The 11,495-nt window shown below is 46.7% G+C and overlaps 1 protein-coding gene across 11 annotated transcripts in view; it reads left to right on the top strand.

Moving 5' to 3' along the window:
* Positions 1-1,438: 1,438 nt before the first annotated feature.
* PCDH15 (protocadherin related 15) overlaps positions 1,439-11,495 on the top strand; it is a 331,935-nt gene continuing 321,878 nt past the window's right edge. For 6 of the 11 annotated variants that reach the window (XM_053984471.1, XM_053984473.1, XM_053984461.1 and 3 more), the window contains exon 1: positions 1,439-2,187. In XM_053984471.1, coding sequence (XP_053840446.1) covers positions 2,061-2,187 — 127 coding nt within the window. In that variant the 5' untranslated portion in view covers positions 1,439-2,060. The remainder of the gene's footprint in view (positions 2,188-11,495) is intronic. The other 5 variants (XM_053984472.1, XM_053984474.1, XM_053984464.1 and 2 more) reach the window with 1 other exon arrangement.

Below are 11,495 nucleotides of genomic sequence, written 5' to 3'. Positions count from 1 at the left end.
AGAGCCTTGACAGCTTGGAGAGATGGGCAGAGAAGAACTGTTTGAAACTCAACAAAGGAAATGCAGGTCCTGCAGCTGGGCAGGAACAGCCCCAGGCACCAGCACAGGCTGGAGCTCCCTGCAGGAGCAGCTCTGTGGGGAAGGAACTGGGGGACACCGAGCTGTCCCTGGGCCAGCAGAGGCTCCTGGGGACACTGAGCTGTCCCTGGGCCAGCAGAGGCTCCTGGGGACACTGAGCTGTCCCTGGGCCAGCAGAGGGTCCTGGGGCCAAGGAGGCCAATGGGACCCTGGGGCAGCAGGAGAGCATTGGCAGCAGGTCAGGGAGGGATCCTGGCCCTGTGGGCAGCCCTGGAGGCACCTCTGGAGTGCTGTGTCCAGCTCTGGAGCCTCAGCAGAGCAGGGCCAGGAGCTGCTGGAGCTGAGCAAGGGCCTGGAGCATCTGGGTGCCCAGGAAACGCTGAGGGAGCTGGGGCTGCTCAGCCTGGAGAGGAGCCCCAGCTGAGAGGGGCCCTCAGGCCTGGCTGTCCCTGTGTGCAGGGAGGGGCAGAGCAGGGCCCAGGCTCTGCTCCGGGGCCCAGCAATGGCACCAGAGCCACGGGCAGGGCCTGAGCCCAGCAATTCCCCCTGCACAGGAGGCACAACTTCTTCCCTGGGCAGTGCCCAGCCCTGAGCACATTGTGCACAGAGCCTGGGGGCTCTCCTCCCTGGGGCTGGGGCAGAGCTGTGTGCACACAATGCTGTGCCCTGTGCTCTGGGATGGCCCTGCTGGAGCAGGGAGGTGCCACCAGTGCCCACTGAGCTCCCTCAGCCTCAGCCACCCTGGGATGCTGTGATAATCCAGGACAACATGAACACAATCTCAGTATTTTTCCATTAATAAGCTGCTGTATCATTACACAAAGATTGGTTCCAACCTGATACTTGAGATCTGTTAAATTATCATTGAAAATGCAAAATGGTCCCAGTGGTTCCCACTTGGAGCCTACTGAATACCATTTATTGTTAATCTGCTGCCAGACAACACGGCAGCCCAGGAATGGGCAGTATTCCTGTGCTGTGGGCTGGTTTTGCTGCTCTGTGTTTGATGTTGGCCTGCTCATGTCATGGCCATTGTAGTCCCTTAGATAAATTCCCTTTGTTTGAGCTGCTTTTTGAGGGCATTTCAGTGATCACTGTTTAGCCTCAGGCTGACTTTACTCCAAGGTTACTCTTAGGTTCAGCTGGGGCAAATACTCAGGAGTGGTTTTTCATAGGTACTAGGGACTGCCAGCCTTCCCACCACTATCCCTTAGGAATCCCTGCATTCCCTTTGGGAATGCAATGCTTGGTTTCTGCTTTTCAGCCTTGGTTCACCTTGTGCTCAGGGCATGGTCTACTCTTTAGTGGGTTACTCTTTAGTCTCTCTGTTATTTTCATTAATTTGGAGACAAAGGAGGTGGGACAGGAGGAATCCAGAATTAGCTGGACTGTGAGCATTAGTTTTATTCCAGCATCCCATCTGGTCCAGGCTGGCTCAGTAGAGGGGAATGAAGTGTGAAGTTAACTCTGGGAGTAAATCTGGGTCCCCTACCAGCAGCCAAAGCTCTCTGTGACAAAACACCTGGACTCAGTGCTGGAAAAAGGGATGTGGGATCCTTGATCTCCTTCAGTCAAATACATGGCTGCTTCCAGATGCTGGCACACCTGAGGCAGGAGCTCAGTCTCCGTGGATACTTCTGCCCAGTGGATGTGAATCCCAAGAGGTGGAAGTGCACCAGCAGTGAAATAGGTGAGAACAGCACGCCTTGAAGGATAGGGGATATCTGCCTGTGGAAAACCATGGAAGTAGGAAAGCTAACATCCAGATGAGGGTTAAGTTTGGAAATTCTGAAAGTTTGGGGAAAGCTGATTATTGCAGATCATATTGGAGATACTGGTGGAGAGGTAAGGAGAGATATGCCACGGGGTAGAGGTGGATTCCATGGAATTCAGAATGTGACCACTGTGACCTCAGCAGCTGGAAGTATCCCCCAGGAGCCCCTCAAAACAGCCACTGAAGGGAGGTGGCAACAGCCAGGAGGATGACAGGGAGAGGAAGGTGGGAGCAGAAGGAGTGGATCATCCAAGCACATGAGGAGGAAACAGCACAGAAGAAAAGGAAGAGGTCCCAAGGAGGTGCTCCAGAGGCAGGTGGAGGAAAAGGGAAAGGTAGGAACTGAGGTAGGCATGGAGGGAATAAAGGCAGGAGCTGGGAAGGTGGGGGATGGCCAGGAAGGATGAACACAGATGCATCACTGAATTTTGGATCTAGCTGAAGGTTTAGTGAAGATATACAAAGGATGGAGAATGAAGAATTTACAAGTTGGGGAAGTACCAGGAGAGTTGGGAAGAAAGGGGAGAATAGGGATAAGAAGTGATTAAGCTTAAAGCAAGGGAGCTCTTTTGATCAAGACAATTTGCATGGGCATAATTAACATTTAGCAGGGAGAGAGAAAAGGCATTTTGAGATCTGGACCATGATTTGAGTTTTATTTTCACAACAAAATATAAATATGAGTCAAAAGAATGTATTACAAAAATGTTCTCTGTGTATCCACTTGGATCTGGCAATTACAGCAGAAGAGTGCAGGAGAGGTTTCAAGAGGGCTCTGTAGTGGTTCTGCAAGTAGAAGTGGCTTCATATGTGTGGTGATATGAGAGAGAGCAAAAATAAGGGCACGGGGATGATGGAAAGATCCAGGGGAGCACAGGTTTCTTCCTTGTTTTTGCTGTCCCACCTGGAAGAGCCTGGCAAGGATAATTCCAAGCAGTTACTCTGTTGCCACAACCTGTGTAAGGGTTGCAGGTATGAAGGTTTCAGGCAGAAAATGGCCAAAGTATGAGGAGAATCCACCTTCCTCTTATTCCAGTAGATACCTGGAGAAATGGATACCTGGAGATGGCCTAACTCTTGCTTGGTTCAGCCAAACACCAATGGGGCTTGCAGCTGTGCTTTTCTCTGGGGGTGTTTCATCCAGCTCTGGAATATTCCAGTGTAAAAATTAGAAATGTGGGAGACAGCAATGGAGATGGAAAAGGGATAAGGGGGATTATCTGCAGAAGATTTTAAACTGGAATGTTAATGATTTCAGTCTTTTCTGTACAATTCTCAGAGCCCCCTCAGGTCCGTCTGAAGTATTTTATCGTATTTCCTGTAACACCAGAATCAACATAAAGATGAATTTGGGGAATACTTAAAAGTATTTTTAATCCACCTTTGTTTCAATATGCTTTAAACATGTTTCTATTAGCTTTCCCAATACTGCAGAGTGTTCCTACTTCTGAGAGCTGCTTGACCCTTGCTCAAAGTCTATCACATAATGACACATTAATGTAGAAATGACTCCAGGAGGCGAAGGTGAAGGCATCGAGTGCTTCCAATCTTCCTTCCTCAGCTGGATAAGAAATGTGAGGGAAAATATGTTAAATACACATGGTACATTTTCCCTGCTGTCCCGCGTTCATCCAATCAAGAATTTGCCAATAGTGAATAAGTACAAGCTATGCAGAGCATTTGAAGAAGCAAAACCTGCCAGCTTTAGGAAAGAGACAGGGAAGCTGGAAATTCAGCGCTCTGGGATTTGCCATGGGCACTGTGGAAAAGCAGGGATCCTTCCTGCATCCTTCCTGCTCCTCCTGACTCCAGGCAATCCGCTCCAGCCCCGTGTCCAAAAAGCTCCTTGGAACTGGAAAGGGAATTATTGGCTCCCTGCTCAGCTTTGTATAAGGCATCAGGAAAAACAGCAGCGCTGCCATCATGTTGGACTGATGGCAAAGTCTCCATTGGAATTTAATCCCTAAGTGTCTTAGGAGAAGCTCAGAACTGCACAACTGTGAACTCCTGGTCATATTTTAAGACTCTCATTCTAAATATTCCCATTCACTCAAAGGGAGAATAAAAGGGAAATAATGGAATTACAGGAATTATGGAAATCATGGAATTATAGGATTGTTAAGGTTGGGAAAGACCTGTAGGATCTTCAGGTCCAACCATCAACCAATGTGTTCACCACTAACCCATGTCCTCAAGTGCCACATCCACACGTTCCTTGGACATTTCCAGGGATAGGGAGTTCATCCCTTCCCAGGGCAGCCTGTTCCTGAGATCCAAAGGCCTCCACCTTTGATCCAAAGGAGCTCCAAAAGAGCAGCCTCAGAGCTGTGCCAGTTGGTGCTTTTTTGCAAGGCTAATGAAAGTGCATTGAAATTCACTTTTATCCAGAACTGAGGAAAAGAGGGTTTGGAGCACAGTGGGGAATTCTTCTCTCCTGCAGGTTCTCCTGTGAGGCTGTGGCTGATCCACCCCTGGAAGTGCTCAAGGCCTGGTTGGATGGGGCTTGGTGCAACCTGGGACAGTGGAAGGTGTCCCTGTCCATGGCAGGGGGTGGCACTGGATGAGTTTTAAGGTCCCTTCCAACCCAAACCATCCTGGTATTCCATGATTCCCTGGCAGTTGTGTCTGATGGGCTGTGTGCAGGTGCTGTGTGGGATTTGAGTAGAACAACAGAGCGCTTCTTTGCCATCGTTGTTAACTTGGAAACTCACTGATAATTTAAGATTTCTCTGTCTCCAAAGGGAGAAAGAGACTTGGAGAGGAGGAAGAACTGGACAATGCACCCACGGTGGGATTGCTGGGCTGTCTGTGCAGGGCCAGGGTTGGACTGAATGATCTCTGTAGGTCCCTTCCAGCTCAGAATATTCTGTGATTCCATGAACTGGAGAAGGTGTGGAGAAAGTCTAAAAGAGCTCAGTTCAAGTAAGAGAAAGGATCTCCCTGCCAAGTGATACCCACAGCCCTCAACTAGAGGCACCAAGGAATCAGGAGGGCAAATACTCCTCTTAATCCAGGGAAAGTCTTCATTTTCTGGTGAAAGAGAACAGAATGAACTCAATTTTCTGTCTTCCACAGTGATTCAAACCCTCCTATTCAGAGTAACAGTGCTCAGCATTCCTCGGAGACCAGTTGTCTGAGGACACCAGGGAAGCAGAGGAGAGGGATTTGTGGTTGTGGGGTTGTTACTGACAACAATAACTGCGGGATCGTGATGTTATTTGGGATGAACACACTCGGTGTCAGGAGTGGGTGGTCTGGGAACCAACACACAGCCAGGGATTGGTGCTTTTGGTTCATCTCCTCTGTTACTCTGGGTGCAGATAGCAATGATTCATGGACAATTTTTTTTTTTTTTTTTTTTTTTTTGTCTCCAAAAAGACTACTTGGGAAGGAAAAAAGTTCTCTTCTCTAGCAGTAGGGTTTAGGGCCTGGGGAACTGTACGGATTTCCTTCTCTAATCTGTGGGAATTAGCCCTGACTGACAGGGAGCTAGCATGCAGTTGACTTACAGTCCTCAGCTAACTTGCAGCTCTGTAGAATTCCGGGAATAAAGCACTTCTTGTCCAAGGTGGAATTCCTATGAGGATCCAACCAGAAGGGTCAATGCCGTAACGGAGGCTGCCATTGTGTCCTGGGGGAGAATCCATGCAGGTTGGAGAGCAAAAAGTACTTTTTTGAGGGTAAATTTTCAGTGTGTGGTAACTCCTTATGGGGGCTGTGGGGTGTGAAAAGAATAATAATATAAACTAAACTAAACTAAACTAAATTAAACTAAACTAAACTAAACTAAACTAAACTAAACTAAACTAATATAATATAATATAATATAATATAATATAATATAATATAATATAATATAAACCATAGGAGTTCTGCTAAAAGGAAATTCAGTGGATTGTTGTACTGTGGGAGACTGCATGTGTTATGCTGTGGTGCTTTAAAGCAGCACCTCCAAAGAGAGTGTTTTACCTTTCCAAAAATTTAATTGTGAGCAATAAACCATTAAAGAATTGTCATTTGAAGACTAAAATTCCAGGTAGTGCAAAGCAGATAATCAAATGAATGCCTTGAATGTGATGTTGGAAAGTGAGCAGAGTGTGGGAGAAGGTACCAGAGGGAGAAACAAAAATACTGAAAGGCCCTGGTGCAGTGTTTGCTTTATTGCTGGAGCAGTTAGGGAAATCTCCCAGACAGGATTACAGCTTTCCCAAAATTATTGGATGAGGAGATATCAAATCTCTCATAAGAATATTTGGATTTAAAATACCCTTTTGCTCCAAAGAGCATTTCATTTTGTGTGGTGCCTTTCTCTGCCCTTTTATTGCTGAAGGATGAGCAAATAATTGAAGTGGGGTTTGTGTATTTCCCCTGCTGCCTCTGCCAGCTCACCTGGGGAGAAGGAGGCGGGATACAACTCCAAACGAGTGGGTTCAAGCAGGGTAGGAATAAAATGTTCTTTATCCACAGCTCAGCCAGTGACGTCCTTGTTGCTGTAGTAGGGAGCGAAGCCAGGTCATGGCCGTGGAGCTGTTGGGTTCCTGCCTTGCTGAGCAGTTCTTCACAGAAAAAAACTCTTTTTTAAGGCTGATATTTCCACCTGCTTGTGGACAGTATCTGCAGGACAGAGGCACCTGAACTCTGTCTCGAGGACCAGGCTGTGGCATTTGGATGTGGCAGTGGGGTGGCACTGCCCTGGTACCCAGGACAGCTCTCACAGCCTCTGCATCCAGAGGGAGAAAGGACAGGGAAAATTACAATTCCTATGTTTTGTGTGACTGTGACTTCACTAGTTTCCTGTGCTTGAAGTGCTTGTTTAGGGTTCTAGCCCTGGGTAGGTTTAAAATGGTGGAAAGGGTTTAAGAGCTGCTGAACTTTTACAGCACTAAGTAAAATGTACCCATTTAACCAGGCACTTTTAAAGTCATACTTTTTATATATGAGTGTGTATATATACAAAAAATGTGTATTTTTATATTTGTGTTTATAGGTGTGTGTGCATTTGCTTTGTGTGCTACATTCCTCTGCTCCTTTCCAAACACTAAGTGAATTTTTACAACCCTGCTGCATCTTTTGGGGTCCCTGGATCCTCACCCAGTGCCTCTCACAGGGACATGCTGGCCCTCCAAGAACCAGGCAGCCTCAGTATTCCCACCACGCTTCCCTGGGCACCCTGCTCAGCTCCAGAGCCTCTGGCCTGTGCCACGCCCTGCATTGTAACCATGACACATGCCACACAGGCATGGTGACCTGGGCAGGAGGAGCACCAGGTGACATCCTCTCCCTCGGGGCTGCTGAGAGCTCTGTGCCCACCCACCCAAGTGGGGCTTTACAGATGGTTTTTTATCCTCTCTCTTCCAAGGGTTAAGCAGAGCTCGTGTTTTCTGTGTCCAGCATGGCAGCAGAAGGGGGATTCTGTCCCAGGACTTTCCCTGCGTTTTTTATGGACCAGCCTAGGGAGGAGTTATCTTTTAATCTGGCTTTGCAGCCCAGTATAACCTGCTTTGCTGGCAGGGATTCAGCAGCCAGGTGAGGAGTGGCTCTCCCAGAACTGTTGCTGTCCTGATGCTTGAAGTGTTTTTCTGCTGAACAGAAGTGCTGTGGGCTCGTTTCCTTCTGGTCTTTGAATCCATGGAGCTTGGATTCATTTCCCAGGTGGAGGATAAGGAAATCATGCTCAATCCTAGAAATCTCCATCCCTGCTCCAGCTGAGTGAGTGCTTGTAGAAAGCTGGAGTAGTAATTCCGTGGCAGGCTTGGGATGTGGGAGTGAGGCCACAGGAGGTGAAGCATGAGGAAGCCTATTTTTACATCTTAGCCTCTGGATTTCACCTGGCTTAAGGTGTGAAATGTGGTTCTCAGCCTCGGCAGCACCAAGTTCTGCATGTGCACAGAGTCAGAGCTGGGAAATGAGGAGGCAAAACTGCAGCAGCACCCGTGGTCTGTCAGCAGCACAGAGCTCCCCTATGAGACAGGAGCATTTCCAGTCTGGGATCTGATTTGGCCATCGAAAATTCCATGTATTTTCCTGAAATCTTGGTTCAGCTCAGGGCTGCTAGGCTGGCCGTGCTTTGCAACATGGCACTGAGGGCTTTTCCTCCTGCCCTGCCCCAAAGCCTCCCAGCTGGGATAGACTCCTGCCATCCCTGGGAGCACCTTGTCCAAATCCCAGTCTGTGCGAAGCCCACCCTGTGCTTGGAGTCCTTGCCCTGCTGGTTTTGTGCAGGTATTTTCAGGACCTGCCCCAAAAGTGCTCCTGGCACATCCAGCATCATTTCCAAAGCAGGAAAGGGCAGGATTGGATGCAAAATGTTGTGTTTGCAGTGAGAATTCCAGGTTACACCATCATTAGCTGCCCTGTGCTTTAGATGAGAAGTTACTGTGTGGCTTCCATCCACTTAAACCTCCTGGTTCTTTAAATAGGTGTCCTTGGCCAGCTTTTCTCACTCCGTTAATCCCAGCACAGATGAACTGGCATGAATAGAAATGTTTATGGCAGCTGCATATGGAATATATCTGATTGTTGCACATAGGCAGAGCTCTGGGCTTGTCATTTGCTGCTCTATAAAGAGTCTTGGATAATCTTTCTGAAAGGAGCTGTGTAAATGCAGATATAATTAGCTTCTTTTTTTTTTTTTTTTTTTTTTTTTTTTTTTTTTTTTTTGGAAATAGATATCTCTTAATAAAGCGCTGGAGCACAGAATAGCCATTTCCTGTGATTTTCATTCACATAATATTTATAGTGCTGCAGAACAAATGAGCCGTTGGAAAGGCAGAGAAATGAATGCCATGGATGAACTTGCCTTGAGAGGAGTTTGTGATCAAATTATGAATCTAACAAACTACAGTAAGCCAATTACTGCTCCTCCCGGATTTGTCAGCGTGCAGGCTCACTGAGATTTGGTGTAATCCCTCCCTGTGAACAGATGGGCAGATTGTACGGCTCTGCCCAGACTTTCAGAGGGCTGGGATTGTCTTTCCTTACCCTCTTTTCCTCCCAACGACAAAAATACTCAAAAAAGGATGCACAGAATCAGTGAGGATGTTTCAGACATATCCCTGTGCAAATGGTCTTTAAATTTTTACCATCTTCTCCCCCTGAGGAGGTCTTTTTTTGCCTGCCCAGGGGCACATTGTGATGTAGTTAAGAGGTGGTCAGCATTTTACTGTGAGCTCTTGTTTGCAGGGAATTACAGAACACCCCAACCTTCTCCTCCAAGGTCAAACCAACTGAAATGACAGGAAATAAACCAGGAATAATTATTAGTCCTCTCTGAAATCAGTTTCATCATAGTCACTGAGTTGCCATCTGCATCTTAGGCCTTCTAGAGCTGCAAACTTTCTGCTTTACAGGAAGAAAATAAAAACATTACATCATCAGGTGGGAGATGAAAAGATTCTGTATTTTGTCTGCTGCAGTTCCAAGAGCTTCCCTGTGCTCCTTGTGTGGCTCCTTACACAAACCAGACACCTATACAGCAGAAAACTGCCAGTACTGTCCTTTGCCTCAACTAAACTACAGAAAACGTTGAATTCTTTAAGATTTTTTACTTTATTGCACAACTGTAGTCTTGCTTTTAACTGGAAATACATGCTGGTAACTTCTAGACTCGATCCAATATTTGTTTCCTAAGCAGTAGCATCGACTTCCCAAATCTATTTAGCAACTACTCAGTAAGGAAAGAAATTGCTGTAAAATGTAATGAAATAAAATCATTGGTCCCACCGAGGCTGAGCAGGGCCAGTTTTGGGTTTAGACCAGGTTCTCCAGGGCTTTGTTCGGGAAAAAACATATGGATGGAGACTCCAAAGCCCCTGCTGCACCTCTTACCTGTCCTTGAGAGGAAATGCTATACCTTATTATCCTTATGATTGCTTCAGCTTATGGATCATGGAACATCCTGAGCTGGGAGGGACCCACAGGGATCATCCAGTCCAGCTCCTGGCTTTGCCCAGGACACCCCAACAATCCCACCCTGTGCATCCCTGGAGCTCTGGCAGCCTTGGGGCTGTTCCCATTCCCTGGGGAGCCTGTTCAGTGCCCCAGCACTTTTCTCCTAAAGGAAAAGCTCTCCTGTTGTGTCTCCTCCTGCCACATCTGAGGCCTGTCATTCAATCAGTTTTTGAGTTCACCCATTTTTTCACTTGTCCACTCTTCAGACCACACTGTCCTCACTTGGATACAAAAATATCATGGGAGACAGTGCTGAAAGTCTGGGAAAGTCAAGGGAAATTATAACTGCTGTGTCCTCATCCACGTTCCATCCCTTTATTATTTCTGTCACTGTATCCTAGACAGGTTGGTCAGGCATGATTTAGCTTTGGTAAATCCAGACTGACTGATCCTAGTCACCTTCTTCTCCTCTGCGTGCCCAGAGACGTGTTTTGGGAGAACAAGCTCCATAATTGCCAAAGATATCAATGTCATCTGAGGTGTTTAAAAGAGTTGGAAGATGAGAAGGAACTTTATGCAAGTTTTAAAAGGCTGGACTGAAGAACCTGTTGTATTGAGATGTAAGCGAATCAGAGCTCTGTAGCAGGTTGGCTCTGTCTGGGACAGCTGGGTTGCATTCCTAGGACAGGTTGGAATTGGCAAGTGGGGATCACGTTGGTGAAGAACACACAAAGCTCTAACAGAACCTTGGCTCCTGCTTTTTACAAAACCAGAATATATTTCCCAGGCATCCTCTCCCTGAGTACAAAAAAATGCACCTGAGTCCAGCAGAAGTGGAATTTAGTCTTCCTCATGCTGCACTCTGTGCAAATGCATCCCAAGGAGAGTCAAGCTCACCCAGGAAAATCCTCAGTGAGAGGCCGGCCCTGGCTGTGCTTGGGTCGGACTCGTTGGGGAGAGGCAGGATGCTCATGGATGAGAGGGAACTTCTCTGAGTACCTTCCTGCCAATCATCGTTATTCCTGTCAGATCCTCTCGCTTCCAGAATAACTCCCTTCTGCCAAGCACTCCCAAATCAGAGCCCACAAGGTAATTACTCCCTTTTGATGATGTTCTGAGGGAATGTGAAGCTACCAACAATAACATTCTTCAAGCATATCAAATATTTAATGCACATCTCTGGGAGCAAGAAGCCTTTTCTCTCCCTCAGAGGCAGCTTCTCCTGGGTTGTCCTTTCTGCCTGTAGGAATTCTTCATTCCTGGGGGACAAATCCTGCCTTGAAGATCTTGTACTGGTGATTTCAGGGGAGTTGGCTTTAGTGTTTTGGGAACACGTAAGGAGTGAACACTGTAACAGAAATACAGGTCTGTGTAAGGGACAGGTAGATCTCACGGGACAGGTAAATCTTATTAATAAATAGTAGAAAAAACTAAATATAGCACACACACACACAGAGCTACAAATACACACACACAGCTACACCAGGAAAGAGGAGTTACCCTGGGTATTGCTATGGATATTAGATTTTTAATTTTATTTTCATTGTTTTTGGTGTTCAGGTATAAAAAATGTTCCAGGTCTCATAACACAAAGATAATGCTCATCCTAATTATTTTAATTTATGAGATTTTTTGAAAGAAATTAAGGTTTTAAGTCATACTGGTAACTGGGGCTTGTGGGTGAGAAGCAATAGCATTAGATAGGTTTCCAACAACTTTGTGTACTTATTTTTTGAAGGACTGAGGAACAAGT

This window comes from Vidua macroura, chromosome 8, assembly GCF_024509145.1.
Source record: "Vidua macroura isolate BioBank_ID:100142 chromosome 8, ASM2450914v1, whole genome shotgun sequence".
In the NCBI taxonomy this organism is placed as follows: domain Eukaryota; kingdom Metazoa; phylum Chordata; class Aves; order Passeriformes; family Viduidae; genus Vidua; species Vidua macroura.
The sequence above is the reverse complement of the archived record's forward strand: the minus strand, read 5'-3'. Positions and strand labels throughout refer to the sequence as shown.